The sequence below is a fragment of the Mytilus californianus genome, unplaced genomic scaffold (assembly GCF_021869535.1).
Source record: "Mytilus californianus isolate M0D057914Y unplaced genomic scaffold, xbMytCali1.0.p SCAF_9, whole genome shotgun sequence".
In the NCBI taxonomy this organism is placed as follows: Eukaryota; Metazoa; Mollusca; class Bivalvia; order Mytilida; family Mytilidae; genus Mytilus; species Mytilus californianus.
Window position 1 is genome coordinate 23922943 of NW_026262745.1, and position 17208 is coordinate 23940150.

The window sequence follows — 17208 nt, forward strand, 5'->3', positions numbered from 1 at the left end:
TAGAATAATAATTATTCTAATTTGTTTGAAGTGTCAACAACTCGTAAATTACTATCGCAACCGCTTTGTCAGATCGAAGTGGCACATTTGCGTATTATAGCACAAATTTGACACGGGCCAGTTCATAAAAAGTATCATCACATAATTTTAATTCAGCATAGGTTGCCCCAGGTTAAGAAAGAAATTTCAACTTTTTTGTTGAAAAAATTGACTCGACGGATGACGAGCTCGGGTTTGAAGGCTTCGTATTCTAATTCAGTACGTTTTATCAAAACAATTTTTATGTTAGAACTTCTAAAAAAACATACGCAGTTGTCATTTATAACGTACAACACATTTGATATGAATTTTTGAATAAAACCGACTTGTTTCTGTTGAACAAAAAACGACAAAAAAATGCCCCAAATATGACATGACTTCCATTGTTGTCTTTAGAAATGGGGTAAAACCGGGGATATTAGTAAATATGTATTAGTTTTGTTGTTGAGTTGCTGTCTCATTGACGTGCACTTATTCAAAAATATTATATTAAAAAGAAGAAAGCATTCCAACGAGTTGAAATAAAGTAATAAATTCTGAATATATATTTTAAGTATTCTTTTAAAAAAAAACGAGTATGCACCTATATACGTCACATCTTATATAACAAATACACTTTGGTTTGCTCGGCATGTTTTTTTGTATATCTGTTAATACTTCATCTTAGAAAAATAACAGTATAAAATGTATAATCATTTTAACACGATCATTCACTTACAAAAGCAATAAAGTTTTAATCTTTTATCATTAATGCACGATGACTGGTTTCCATAACGATTAGTCCGGCTGACATGTCCTAATACTGAAAATTCAATTGCATTCGTTTCCTCTACAGTTGCCTCAAACATAGCAGCACTTGGCAAAACGTCAAAAAGAATCAAAAAACGTTTGTTTGTGTCCTCTTTTGGTTTGATGAAATTATGCATAAATTTCTTGTCGTCGTATTGTTCATTATGTCTTAATTGGGAGTGAATTAGTTTTGCTTCGATGATCCTATTTAATGTCAATGTTACGCACTTTTCTCTTAAATGATATAAATCACGGTTTATTTTTGTAACAACAAAGGCGGCTACACGTTCAATCCCGGTATTGTTTACTGGAATATTTTCAGAAGTGTAGCATGCGCAGTTATGTTCATGAATCCCAGCATCGGCACATGATCGCTGTTTTGGGATGTTTCTGAAAAGGCTAATTCCTCTTGACAACGGATACTGTACAACGTTTGTACTATGAGAATATTCGTTTTTAAAAATATCTACAACAGTTTCATAAAAGTCAAAAGGAGAAGTTAATCTTTCGACATTTGTTCGTAAGTTATATTCAGCTTGTGGAAATTTGTCTTTGAGGTTCTGAGGAAGAACAACTGAAAAGAATGGCATTCTCTCTTCAATACGTCCTATTGGTGTGTTTCGGATTTTATCTACTCGTGAACCGTGATCACTTACAAAAAATAATACTGACTTTTCTAAATAACCATCTTCTTTAAGAAATACTAAAAAATCAAGCAAATCATCGTCTGCTAACTTTATAAAATTTACGTAGTCATGACTAATTTCGTTTAACCAAGAAAGACCGAACTTTAACTTGTTGCGATAAGATTTTAAAAATCGTTTAAAATAGTCCAGCTGTAATACGTGTTTTGGCTTATCACTATAGCACAAGGTTGATGTTTTACCAACTTTGATATTTTGGTTTTCGAGAAATAACAATGCCTCATTTATCGTTGATTGATACTTTCGCATTTTGTTTATACCCAAATAGAAAGGACGGAAATAATGGTCTGTTGGTGATTGGTTGAATCCTGGAACAGCATAGTTGAACGTTGACAGTCTAGGCCAATCTTCAGCATACATAGTAACAGCACCATCTTTTGAGAAGTTATTCCAGATAAATGGATGTTTATCGAAAAACACATTCGGATCTACCGGAAAATCTTTGCTGTATCCTATACGACCAGACAAAAAAGCCACCATATTTGGAAATGTGTTTTCTCCAACTTTTGCATATCCCTTTAAAATGTATCCCTGTAAAGTATCTTGGAGATATCTTAGTGTTTTTGGAAGTTCGCGAATAGCTGCCAAGCGCGACATACCATCTATTCCAAGTATTAAAACACTGAAGCGATTTTCATCAGATGTGAATTTTTTTCTGGATTTATGAATATGGTAGTGTAGACGCTCATACAATAAATTACCGCTGTAATCGTAGCACTGAACTTTGATAAAGTCTGAGGTCAACTTTGAACTTTTAGAAAACCAAACTGGTAATCTAAATAATACCTCGTTATCGTTTTCAGTTTCTCGAATTATATTCTGACAACTACAGTTAACAACTTCTAAATTAATTCGACTATAATTAATGTGTATAGTATCGTTGTCATCGATATAAACTAGTTCAGTGTTTTTAGTACACACTATAGGATCTGGTTGCCAAAAAAATGCTAGAATATCTTTATCGAACGGATTTATCTGTGGAATCATGCACTGAGCATGTGTATTAGCATGCGTATAAACAAAATGACCAGGTGCTTGAAAGAAAACTAGATAACAAAAATAACTGATTCCTACTATCACGATGCCTGCAAACATGCGTCTTAAAATTCCGGCTTTCCAAAGCCTGCTTCTCTGTTTCTCTCCAACCATGGTAACTGTTAACTACGTCATGCATGTTCTACTAGTAATATTGATATAAAGCTATATATTTCATGCAAAACCCATCCAATGGACCATTGTTAGTAATCATCGAACAAAAATCACCTTTGGAGTGTAGATCTCTTATACCCTTTGCACCTAAAAAGATAAAATATTGTGATAAATACAAAAAAAAAGGAATTTCTATTGTTGCTCAATTTTGTGATAATAGAATATCTAGCTCTTAACGGATGCCTCGTTATTTTTCTCCATGTTTTATATGATGAATTGAAAAATTAATACATGAATAGCTATATAGTATTACACCAAGCTAGAACTAACTTCACAATGAACAAAAAATAATTTGCGATTTACATATCACCATTCTCCTATCCTTTTAGAACAGATGAATTGTAAATAACATAAGCTTAGGAGCTACAATTATACACAATATAGCAGGGATTCGAGAATTTAGAGGCCATGTCAATATGAATAAGCATTGACCTTAATACTATACCAACCTTGAATTTGCTAAAATTTATTTGCAGTTTAACTGATTGATTGATTGATTGCTTGTGATTAACCCCACTTTCAGCAGGCTTGGCTACATCGCAGTGGCCAGTTTTTAATTGTGGAGAAAGCCGAAATCCCCGGAGAAAACCAGAGACCTTCGTCAGGAAAATTGGCATTCCTAGACAATCAACATAGGAGTCGAACGAACCTGCCATGAGCGGCGTTTGAACTCACAACCACAGTGTTGACCGGCTAGTGGTCGCTGTAGATGAACTTCTTAGAAAACTCGGCCACCGAGACCCCTAAATGGTCAGGTAGTATACGTAACTTTCATCTTAACAATAAATCAAAGAGCTGATAGCTCCGAGATTGATGAAAATGAAAGGACAACTTGAGTTACAATGAAAGCAGACCACACCAACCAAGCCTGCTATATGCTATTGTTGTTTTCGACGTATTTTTTTCTTCAAAAAATAATATACTTACTCATGTCTCCTCCAAAACAGATTGAACTAGACATAAATTCTTATACCATGAATACTGTTGATTCAAATTAAATCTTCTATAGTTCAATACATTGCATCTCAACATGTTAAACTTGAGGGAAGCAAATATACCAGGAATTGATCATGTTGATGAGAATTCACTTAAAAGTCTTCTGTTGAAGGTGGTTATTGACCTTTAGGTATTCCGACTTCCTTTGTCAATAACAATTGGCCACTATGATTTTAGTAAAGTGTGCTGAAAGTGGGGTTTTTGTTTCATTATAAACATATTAGTGCTAAATATATCCAATGTAGATTTTGAAAGTTGGCAGGCATTAACACTGAAGTCTCCTCGGAAACTTTAATTTGTGCAACACTAACCCAACAATCAATCATGAACTGTTATAGTTGTCATCATATAGATTTGAAAGCGGTTCAAAATCCTTCATTAACTGTGGTTTTTTTTATGTTTGTTCTTATGTTGTGCTGTCTCATAATTGTCCCTGGGATTTGGTTTTGAGCACTTGTTAACATTTTAAACCTAGTTATATTTTCTGTATTTGCTTATCCCAAGGAACCTGTTATGATTTTATCAAAAAATAATTTCCTTGTGTCAGACAATTAGACTGACATTGTGACAACATATGTCAAACATTTCAAATTTTTATCGTCTATTGATCTGGACTGAGTATGTCCCAGGTCGTACTGTAACGTGAGAGCTAAACAGACAGACACTGAAACTGATTATTTTAAAAGGGGATTTATTACAGGGACTGTCCTACACTCTTAATCCCTAAAAGGAATAGCTGGTTCCCTACGACTGATGAAATTCCGCTTCTATAAATAAAATTCATATGCTCTATACTAGAAAGTATAAAAAGTAAAGCCCACACCCCCTTTTCGCTACGAGAATTCAGGAAAAAAATCTTTTTGTAACTGGTTCAAGACGAATACATGACAACTCGGACCAAAACAACTCGAACCAATCTTAAGACAACTCGGACCACTCTTGAAGACAGTTCGGACCAATTACAAAGGCAACACAGAAATGTTTGAAAGATGGTCGTAATGGAGGTACCTTCACGACGAATAACGTTAAAACCTTAAGCATATCAAACAACCCGTATACTCAATTTTTGGAACCCGATTTGGACAGATTCAGCATATCCAAAAAAGTACATCAAGAGTTTAATTAATTTATTTATTAATGGACAATATGAGCTAAGTTTTTAGAGGGGCTCGCTTCACTCATAGAATATATACATATATATAGCATTCTGAAAGGTAATTTATACAGAATAACAAACAAACCTATCACGAAGTTCTTCAAAAAATTTACATACAAAAATGAAAATAAATGGGAAATGTGTCCATGGGACACAGATGATGCACCCGCTTGCATTTAATGTTATGAAGGGAAATAACTCAAGAACAGTAAAAGTGACGCTACCAAAATTCAAACTTGATCTGAGTTTTGTGGTATTAAGCATTGTGTATAAGTTCATAACATTTGGTTAAGGCAAACTTAAGTTAGATAGATATAAGAAGATGTGGTATGAGTGCCAATGAGACAACTCTCCATCCAAGTCAAAATTTATAAAAGTAAACCATTATAGGTCAAAGTACGGTCTTCAACACGGAGCCTTGGCTCACACCGAACAGTAAGCTATAAAGGGCCCATAAATTACTAGTGTAAAACCATTCAAATGGGAAAACCAACGGTCTAATCTACATAAAAAACGAGAAACGAGAAACACTTATGAACCACATCAACAAACGACAACTACTGAACATCAGATTCCTGACTTAGGACAGGTGCAAACAAATGCAGCGGGTTTAAACGTTTTAATGGTACCAAACCTTCACCCTTTTTCTGAAACAATAGTGTAACATCACAACATAGAAAGACACACTATAAAATATCAACTGAAATAGCTTAACTCAATCAAAGGACATATTAACACCAATGAACATACACTGAACAAATAAATTTGACCTATGATACAATGTAAATACAAAATAAAGAACGGAAAGGAAAAATTCAGCAATTTTTCGGCATAACTCTAGAACGGTAAAAGAAACAACACCAAAATTCAAACTTGATCTGTGTTTTGTTGTTATAAGCATTGTGTATAAGATTCATAACATTTTGTTGAGGCAAACTTAAGTTGGAGAAGGGAAAAGAACAATTCATCAATTTGTTCATTTGTAAAGTGGCATAACTCTAGAAATGTGAAAGTGACGCCACCCAAATTCATACATGATCTGTGTTTTGTGGTAATAAGCATTGTGTATAAGTTCCTTACATTTGATTAAGGCAAACTTAAGTTAGAGAACGGAAAGGAAAAATTCAGCAATTTTTCGGCATAACTCTAGAACGGTAAAAGTGACGCCACCAAATTTCAAACTTGATCTGTGTTTTGTGGTCATAAGCATTGTGTATAAGATTCATAACATTTGGTAGAGGCAAACTTAAGTTGGAGAAGGGAAAAGAAAAATTAATAAATTTTTCCATTTAAGGAATGACTGTAATATTTTTTCTGTCTATGAAGAAATAACATAAAAAATGTGGTGCACACTGAATAACCCGCGTAGCGGGTTATTTATAAGTGTGCACCACATTTTTTAGGTTATTTCGAATAGACAGAAAAAATATTACAGTCATTCCTTATAATTTAATTCTAAATTCCATTTTTAAGGAGTAAATTTTGAAAAAAAACGTTGGTGACGTTACGGTCACATGACAAAATTATGTCTATGAGCTGATAGACAAAACACTTTCAGCCAATCAGAAGACGTATTACATCCAAAATTAAATTATTTGTAAAGGGGCATAACTTTAGAAATGTGAAAGTGACGCCACCCAAATTAAAACTTTTAGTATGACGTCCATTTTCACTGAACTAGTAAACATTTTTATTTAGGGGCCAGCTGAGGACCACCTCCGGTGCGGGATTTTCTCGCTGCGTTGAAGACCCATTGGTGGCCTTCGGCTGTTATTTGCTCTTTGGCCGGGTTGTTGTCTCTTTGACATATTCCCCATTTCCATTCTCAATTTTATTGATATGTGTTTTGTGGTAAAAAGCATTGTGTATAAGTTTCATAATATTTGGATAAGGAAAACTTAAGTTAGAGAACGGAAAGAAAAAATTCAGTAATTTTTACATTTGAAAAGGGGCATAACTCTAGAACGGTAACAGTGACGACACCAAAATTCGAACGTTCTGTGTTTTGTGGTTATAAGCATTGTGTATAAGTTTTATAACATTTGGTTGAGGCAAACTTAAGTTTGAGAACGGAAACCAATTTCGGGACGGACGGACGTACAGACGGACAAGGGTAAAATTTAATGCCCCCTCCGCTACGGCGGGGGTATATAAACAATTTCAAAAATATCATTCCCCATTAATACAGTCCTACAGTTATCCCCAAGATATCGCATCAAAATGATGATGGAATTTAAAATCGGCTTTTCAGTGGCTGCCCATACCACTTAGAAAACACAAAATTTTCAAATAAATTTATCACACCAATTATAAGTGTGTTAGTTGATGAATACCACACGTTTTCTTTTCTTGATAATTGGTGGATATTGCTGCATGAATGAATTAATAGTAAATATGTAACAGCCACTATATGTTCCATCAGTTACTTTGTTCCGGCGGAACTTTTCAACTAGTTATTTCGTTCCGATGGAACTTTCCAACTAGTTGTTTTATTCCGAGTACAGTTGAAAAGTTCCGGAAAAAAGTAGCTAGTTGAAAAGTCCCGGAACAATGTAGCTAGTTGAATAGTTCTGGCGAAACAGAACAACTAGTTACATCGTTCCGAATATACCATATTTCGTCCTTTTTGTAGAAAGAGGGGGAAGAATGAGTATCAGTATATATAAGAGCAAATCATTAATTTACAAGAATACCCAACGCACTGAAAGGGGTTTCTTTGGGGACAAATATGCAAAATTTAAGTTGTATTTCATAGCTCACATAAAACGGAATAAGTTGCATTATCATGCAAATTTAGTATTCATAGTACCCTCAAGAGAGGGAAGAATACCCCCCTCCTCATGTGGTTCTTTGCATCAATTCTCCAAATGGAACTTTGTGACTGGTTGATAAGTTCCGTTGGAACTTTTGGGCTAGTTTGTTAGTTCCGGTTTTGACTTATTTGCCAAAGAGGAACTTTGTGGCTAGTTGATAAGTTCCTTTTGACTTTTGTAATCAGTATCTTGGTTTCCCTTTGAAAGGTTCAAATACAATATGTTGCGCTTTTACTTTGCATCAATTCTCCAAATGGAACTTTCTGCCTGGTTGATAAGTTCCGTTGGAACTTTTGGGCTAGTTTGTTAGTTCCGGTTTTGACTAATTTGGCAAAAAGGAACTTTCTAACTAGTTGATATGTTCCGTTGGAACTTTTCAACTAGTCTCTTTGTTCCGGTGGAACTTTTAAACCAGAGGAAGAACAAAGTAACTAGTTAATAAGTTGCTCCGGAACTTTTCGCCTAGTTAGTTCTTTCCGCCCGGAACTTTCCAACGTCGGAATAAAAGAGCATTTACAAATACACAACACTTATCCATATTCATAAATGTGAATTGATTACAAATGTAAATATGTAATACAAATTATGTGTATTTTTTAAAGGAAGAATTTTTTTTTAAATATTCAAAGAGGGTTACAGAGTTATAGCTGTAAAAATAATCTTCCCTGAGGCCATCATGAAATACATCAAAATATAACAATCAAAGAATTACAAAATGATCAAACAAATACACACATTAGCTAATGTATAGCATGTATAGGGAATTAATACAAAAGTTTCCTTTATTCATTTTAATATTTAAGTTCCATGATTAGTTATATTAAACTGTTGACATAGAGATATGTCTCGCCTGTCGGCATAAAATTCAGAAAAAGACAATCTGATGGACAGCAACATTGCTAATTAATTCAAAGTTGCTGGACCAACTATTTGGTAAGGCATTGAAATGGTTGACCAACTAAGATGTACAGACATAATTTAACTTTATAGAAAATATTGTCTATTGTAAGTAGTTCCTATCAAACTAACTTAATCAGAAAACTTAACATTGGAAATTGTCAATTGATTAAAAGTCACTGGACCATGACCTAAGGGCCTTTGAATAGTCGTCAAACTGTACTGATAGTAATGCAACTTTATAGAAAATATCATTGATCTATCGCAAGTAGTTCATATCAAACTAACTTACTTAAGCAGAAAACTTGTCACTGAAAATTGCTAATTAATTGAAAGTCACTGAACCGTGGCCTAGAGGGCAGGGCCTCAAAATAGTCGTCAAACTGATATGTAGTGATAGCAATGCAACTTCATACAAAATATCATTGATCTATCACCAGTAGTTCCTATCAATCTAACTTAACCAGAAAATTAACATTTAAAATTGCTAATTAATTCAAAGTCACTGGACCATGGCCTAGGCGGCAGGGCCTCAAAATAGTCTTCAAACTGATATGCCCTGATAGTAATGCAACTTCACACAAAGTATCATTGATCTATCACAAGTAGTTCCTATCAAACTAACTTAAGCATAAAAACTTAACATTTAAAATTGGGGGACAGGGCCTCAAAATTGTCGTCAAACTGATATGTACTGATAGTAATGCATTTGCATACAAAATATCTATAATCTATCACAAGCATGACAAGTAGTTTCTATCAGACTACTAGTAACTTAGCAGAAAACTTAACAATTGTTGACGCCGTCGCCGCAGCCGTCGCCGGAAAAGCAATCACCAAGTCTCGCTTTCCCCGACTTTCGTCGCAGGCGAGACAAAAATGTTAAAATAAACAAAATTTCAATAAACTTCATTGTTCCTGTTCTGGAGTGGTAATATCAGAAACTGGACATAATGATCTCTCCATATTAACAGACTCAGTTTTTTTTGTTTTAAACATCTATTTGGTAAGTAATACCATCAAACTATATTTCTTCTCTAAAATTAGATAAACATATGCTAGACTCAAGCTAGAAGCCACTCGCTAGCAGCCACTCCGCTAGCAGCCAGTTTTCAGGTATGTCTATAAACCCAAAAGTTGCATAAGATTCAAACTAACTAAAACTTTTTAATTTTATATTACCACTACAATATCTGTTTTAACTTCAATTTAGCCGTCGAAAACACTTTTCGATGAATTTGAAAATTTAATTTCCTGATCAACATGAACATTTCATTTCCTGTTCAATATTTTAAAAACAATAGTATGTGCTTTTAACATCGTGCAGGTGCTGCACGCTTTAAGACTTTACTTCAACTGTCAACACTGAAAAATGACATTATTTAAATGTTGCCTAAATTTTCTTGTTACATGGTATCGACTTTGCCATCAGAAAATGTTTGTGCTATATCTATTTTTAACTATGACTCTACTTACAATTTCTATTAATTGTGCAATACAGCTCTGATTAAATATTTTACATAGCATAGTTTCTGACACAGAAAGAGTGTTAAATTATGGTCCAATATACAAAATCTAAATACATGGTTGGAATAAGCTTATCAAAGAACCCAAAGAATTTGATTTTTGATGAACCCTGTGGATTTGGGACATGGCCCCAACAATCAATCCCAACCTTCCTTTTGAGGTATGGAACATTGTGGTAAAATTTCATAGAGATCCATACACTTATACACATGTCATTGTCCTGAAACAAGAAAAATGCGCGTTGTTTGCCCCTTTTTGGTCCCTAATTACTAAACAGCTACGACAATAACCCCCAAATTCAATCCCAACCTGACCTTCCTATTGTGGTACTACAATTTCATAGAGATCCATACACTTATACTCAAGTTATTGTCTTGAAACTAAAATGTCTTCGGACGATGACGCAGACATCGCCATAACATAATACGAACGCAAAAAAATTGCGGTCGTATAAAAAGAGCCACACACTGACTTGAGTATAATAAATCTATATTAAAGCCTGTCATACAAAGATGAAACTACATACACAGATAGGAATGAAGGTGTTGGATGCTACAGTCAACGAGACAGTTATCCAACCAAACTTTTAAACAAGATTCCAATTGCTGAAATGTCTCGCCTGCTTTACTGGTCACGATTTAATCTATGTTGAAAATCTATTAGAAAACTGTTTAAATACATGGACACTTTGGAATAATTCCATACATTAAATATATTTTACTTATTGCTTAGTAGGATCTACCATCATGACCATGAAATATGAGCATGATGAACGTTGATCAAGAACAAAACTGGAAATGTAAACAGAGATAAGATTGAAAGAGGTTTTGGGATACGTCAATGAGACAGCATTTAACAAAACTTTCTAATTGACTTTTATGTTCTTATGTTGTGTGTGTATCACTATCCCAGGCCTTCCATGCTGGGGAGGATTGAGGACAACTGTGTGAAAAGCATTATATTTATCCTTCCTACAAATATCAATTGATCATGTTGATGATTCAAACTTTGAAAATAAACATTATGATCCCATTCACATGCACGTGATTTCACGAATGTTACTATCCGATTGTGTACTTTATGTTCTTCAAATAATGTCATTTTCTTTTTGATTGGAACTCATTTGGTGAAGATAAAAAGAATAACTGATTATCGTCTAAAAAGTCAATATCAATTTCAGCAATCTAAACAGTAAAACTAGGTAATTTGGTTAACTTATGTATACAACTATGATTTTCTTAACATAACAAGTAACATCTCTCCAGTCCTTCACTTTATTCACTTTAGCAATACAAGATACGGGATTTGATAGTCAAAAGGGGGGGGGGGGGGGGGGGGGGGGGGGGGGGGTAATCAAAAACCTAAAGTCGAAGAAAGACAGACAACCCCGTCGCCAGAAGACGAACAAACAAACAACATGCAGTTCACAAAATATTACGCGGGAAACTAAAGTATTTTAAAGCACCCCGAATCCCACTTAAAATCAGGATTCGAGACTCAGCAGAGGGTAAGCAGTTTCTGCTCTATTTGTTGCACGTGTAACGTTCCACTTGGTAATTTAGTAAAATTGAATGTCAAATACAAATAAAAAATAAAAAAAAAACCATTTTTTATTTTATTTTAAAACGTTTTTATTTTCATGATTTTTGTATACTGAACTGAGACATCCCCATGATGTCAACTGCACTAATCTAGCGTTACATACACCTCTTACTTTTTTATGTTTTCACACGGTTGGGGTACATAATATAATATTCAAGCATGCAAGTAAATCCATTGATGCTAAGCTACTTGTTACTGACGCGTAAAATATTGCAACCATGCTTAACTACTGATCACTACTTGCGTGGACAATTTTATATATATCCCATAAATATTATATAACTTCAGTTTTAAACATGTTAAATAAATAGCATGTATTGTACAACTAGTTTTATTCATTGAAAATATTATCATGCAACGACAAATAATCAGTTTATATATAACGATTCAATATCATAAGAGCGTCGGAAGAAGATGTTTCGTTTGACAAATTCATGAAATTGCCCCACCCCAATTCCCGTTTTGCCTCCTTATCATTCCATTGTATTCAAATAACTGTAAGATAAACACCCAGACAAAGTATTCGTTTTACTTTACGACATTTTCAGTTCTGCCAACTTTTAATAATGCAAATGCGTGAGATTTGGCCAAAATCGTAAAGATCAAATTAAGAGAAAAAACCATACACCTTATCGCTATTTGTCCGCCATTACTGGACGTCACAAACGTTCCCGTAAAATTTTGATGTCATAATAGAAAATATCTGACGCCACAATGGATAAGTGATTGTTGTAATACGTCAAAAGTTCAAGCGGGACAGATTCTCGGGTCAAGCGGGACAGCTTTCCAAATAGCGATAAGGTGTATAGATCAAAGTAAAATGCGTGAATCTCACGCTAAATGCAAAACCGTGAGACTTGGCAGTCCTGCATTTCGCCTGACCAAAGAATGCACTATATCTGATTAAAGTTGTGCGACATAACAATGATAGCTAACCTTTCTCTGTTTTACAGCATCGATCACAACAAGGAGATTCCTAACCTCCATACACGTGATCACATGAAGTACAATGTTATCATACATGACAGATGACTAACCTTTATACACTATTCATGTCAGATTTTGTTTAGTGTACTATGAACATGAAGTTAATAAAAAGTAAAATCACAAAAATACTGAACTTCGAGGAAAATTCAATCGGAAAGTCCCTAAATACATGGCAAAATCAAATAATCCCATTTATTTTGTAATGACATTTTATTTCCCCCCTGGAATGTAGAGTGGGGTGCTCATTTTCGCCATAATTTTCCATGTTTTCTGCAGTTTATGTTCAGGTCTTTATGTTTTTGAAGTATACTGATATTTCTATATGAAGATAACATCAAAAGCAAAATATTCCTAGCTTGAAAACGTGTTTCTTTGAAAAAATTCATCTGAAAAGTTAGATTAAAGGCTATTTGATATTTCCTGATGTTTTGTCATTGGGGGACACATATTCGCCGTTTTTACACATCTATTTAAAACCAAATAACTGCAGCTTTAAACAATATTTATCAAATCAATTTCATTATAGATGAATAGCAGACATTTCAAAGGTGTAAAGAATTGAAATTTAGGGCAATCAGTCAAAGAATTACTAAGAAATACTTCTTTAAAATCGTGTTTTTCATTCAGGAAATTGGCCGAAAATCGTTGTCCGTTTTCCGGTCCTTTGTGGTAAGTGCCTAAATTTTGTCTAAGTTTAAAAAATAATCATATTTATTATAAAAATATAATTTACCGGCATATTTCTTCCATTTCAGCCATCCTGTGAAGTTTTTACACCTCAAAATCATAAAACGGCGAAATTCTGTCCCCGGCGAATATGTGCGCCCCACTCTATATTCCCTAAAAAATTATCACTATCGTTTATTTACCTTTTCTACCGTACATTTGATAGTAAAACAAAAACTAATTGATCGAAAATGATATAGAAAAAGTTGTAAATAGAAATAAGAAGATGTGGCATGACCCCCCCCCCCTGGTATGAGTGCCAATGAGACAACTCTCCATCCAAGTCACAATGTGTTAAAAGTAAGCAATTATAGGTCGGATATCATGGATATAAGTTGCATTAATTTTTTTTTTATCATATGAATGAAACTATTTTTTATGAGGGTCTTGATCATGTTGATGTGGTTTACAGAATAGAGAATAATGGGTAAAAATAAAGAATAGAAAAAAATAGGCAAAAACTATAGAATAGAGAATAATTCGATGCTCAATATAATAAAATGGAAAATTATGGACAAAAATAAATACAGAATAGAGAAAAATGGTCTAAAATGTTAAAGAATAAAGAAATAAGGGACCCCATCTAAACTATCTTTTATGGTGTCAATTACCATTTCTGTCAGCCCTATTGATACTTAAAAATATTGATTCTAGACAACTTTTAAATATTATCAAACTCTGTTTTGTCATGAAAGCATAGCATTGATTCAAATAAGCATAAAAGGTACATTATAACACAATTGTTGTTCCAGTTTTCTATTGTAAGACGAGGAAAATTCTGTAGTGTTAAGCCTTGGGTGGATACTTGCATATCAAAATAAGCTTAAGATGAAAAGGATCCGCCTTTTTAACCTAATAGACGTAAATAGCTTTTTTTTATACATGGAACTAGACCGTAAATCTTTTTATATAATAGTAATCTGTCCGTATTCTTCTGTATCTCAGTGTATCTATGCCATTGCTAAGGTGATAATATTGGTATGTATGCTAAGAAATTAATTGAACCAATCTGATCAAATTAAATACAGACCTGTGGTACATGTAGGTTAAACAGGTCCTCTTTCAGAGCTTCATATTTGTTGTGTTTGTGGTCCACTTTTTTTGAAAACATTGAATTTAAATATCTTTATCTTTACCTTTATAAACAAAAACTAGGGAAGGTTAACAAACTTCATTATACATGTAAAAATGTATCTTACCTGATTGTAAACATTAAGGACAGAAGATTACGGTCTACTTCAAAAACCCAAATTATAAATGCTTTTGTCATGACAAGTGTTTAGGCCCTGTTGGACCTTATTTGGAATAAAATGGTATTCTTATTCCTATTGAGTAATACGATTTTAAACTGGTCATGTATATGTTGACCTCGGGGTCATTATTTTCTAATTCTATTTATTTCTGATATTTTCTTTTTACTTATTTTGCTATCTTTTATTTTTCCTTTACTATTTTTTTGTTTTTACTATCAATGTGCCACTTCGCCTTCATAAAAGAAAATATCAGTATAAAAACGTTAAAAATTGAACAGGAATGTGAAGTCATATGTTTTAGGACTAGTTTATGTACATCCGGTGCAGAACACATTCTTGTTAATGAGATAGGCTATTAAATGTCGACAGCTGGTGAACTTGTGGACTAGTGGACTTTAATTTCACTTTAAATAAAACTTGTCTCCAAAGGAAGGGAATTTAATAGAGATAATGTGAATATCACGATTAAAACCTCCTCTCGGGAAATCAGTTAATTAAAGCAAACACGGGAACTAAGCTGGAATAATACATAAAATTAGTAATGAAATTATACCAACCACTACACTGATCTGATAACCCAAATATACATGTAATCTGAATATTAATGCAGTTTATTATGTATATCGTAACAACTCAATAAAATTCGAAAATACACTAGAGACTTCCCACATCACAATGATTGACAAATGTTTATATCAATAGGAATATTGTCAATATTATTACAAATATCTAAATATCTGATCAATAAATTCATACTGCAAGTGACTTTTGGAGCATTAACTGAAAAAAGCCCTTTATGTGCCTCTCTTACTATATCAAAAAGGAAAGTATAACGAGAACGTAGATATCTGTATTCGTCAGTGAGAGCAAACATTCTCAGTAAAAAAAACTTGGAAAAACCATAAAATATAAAACAAACAAAAAATAAATACATGATACTCGCCTACTTCTTGACGAACATAAATGTCAAAGGTCAGTAAGCACCTTGTTTTCATTCATGATAAATGATTTGAACATGTACAAGATAACAACTACAACTACAATTCAATGTGTAACGAATATATTACAATTTTAGATAAATGTGACTATGTGTATGGTTAAATCACGATGATAAAATACAATTGTGTATTCTGAAAAGATTACTAGTCAATCAATTTTATGTGTATAAGTGCCAGTTGTAAAAAAATCATTACAAACAAAAACTTACTGTACTATTTTCTCTAGAACACACCAACGACCAATATTTATTGTTTATCCAGGCCACCTTCTGACCTTGGGAATCTTATCTAAAAATTTCAGAGGCCAAGTAAAGGGAAATTACAGTACAGGATGTTAAAAGTTGATTATTGACTTCAGCCAGGCATGTCTATTTATAAGAACTTTCACAACAATTCAACTGTAAATGGCAAGCCGTTCTCGTCAAAACTATGTTTAAACCATTTTTTCGAAAAAATTACACACTGTGAATTTAAAAAATCACACTGAGATTTAAGAACCTTAAATAACACACTGAGAAATTGAAATTACACACTGAGAAATCGAAATTATACACTGAGATTTTATAATTACACACTGAGATTTAAAAATATGAAAAACACACACTGAGAATTTAAAATTACACACTGAGATTTTAAAAAGACACACTGAGATGAAATAAATTGAAAAACACACACTGAGAATTGTTAATTACACAATGAGATTTCAAAAATACACACTGAGATTAATATGCAAATTACTAATGAATATTCATGAGATGAATAATTCAACAGATTAATATCTTGGTCTCCCGAACTCTTGTCATTATAATGAAATGCGGTTCCTACAACCAACATTCGTAATAAATTTCAAGACTTAACAAATTTTTTTGCTAACTCGTATTCATAAGTTTTTTTGCCTATAATTCAGATTATTACTAACAGTACATCGGGATTTTTGCTTAAAACTGTTTAAGCATGGCCCTTTTCAAAAGTCTTTCAACTGTTACCTTGATTTCGCAAGGTATTTTTTTATATTTTTGTTACGTATATATATATATATATGCTATAATAGGCACTTGGGGAAAAAAATTACTGCATTGTTTGTATTTTTGCAGATTGTTCCAATGTTTTCTTATAATTTTAATAAAGTTTTTCACCATTTGGTTATATTTTGTAATGAGAGTAAGTGGGTATTTTTCTTCTTGTATTGGTCTTTAATAACGTAGTTTTTCTATACGTTGTATTTTTAATGTTTTTTATAAAACATTTAGCGCCAAATTGAAGGACTAACGAGTTCTGTCCCCTAGTTGTTTTAAGCTTGTAATAGATTCAGATTAATTAAGCTAATTAGATATGTGCGCATAAAAAGTGCGCACAAATCTCAGTGTGTAATTTTAAATTCTCAGTGTGTAATTTCAAATTCTCAGTGTGTGTTTTTCAGTTTATTTCATCTCAGTGTGTCTTTTGGAAATCTCATTGTGTAATTTTCAATTCTCAGTGTGTGTTTTTCATTTTTTGTAATCTCAGTGCGTT

General features: G+C 33.2%; 1 protein-coding gene across 1 annotated transcript; it reads right to left on the reverse strand.

The window, feature by feature from the left end:
* Nucleotides 1-582: 582 nt before the first annotated feature.
* Nucleotides 583-16021, reverse strand: LOC127714148 (uncharacterized). The gene is made up of 2 exons (XM_052220147.1): nt 15906-16021; nt 583-2828 (listed from the first exon to the last, which is right to left on the reverse strand). The coding sequence occupies exon 2, from the start codon at nt 2679-2681 to the stop codon at nt 750-752; it is 1932 nt and encodes a 643-aa protein (XP_052076107.1). The 5' UTR covers nt 2682-2828; nt 15906-16021; the 3' UTR covers nt 583-749.
* Between the last annotated feature and the right edge of the window lie 1187 nt (nt 16022-17208).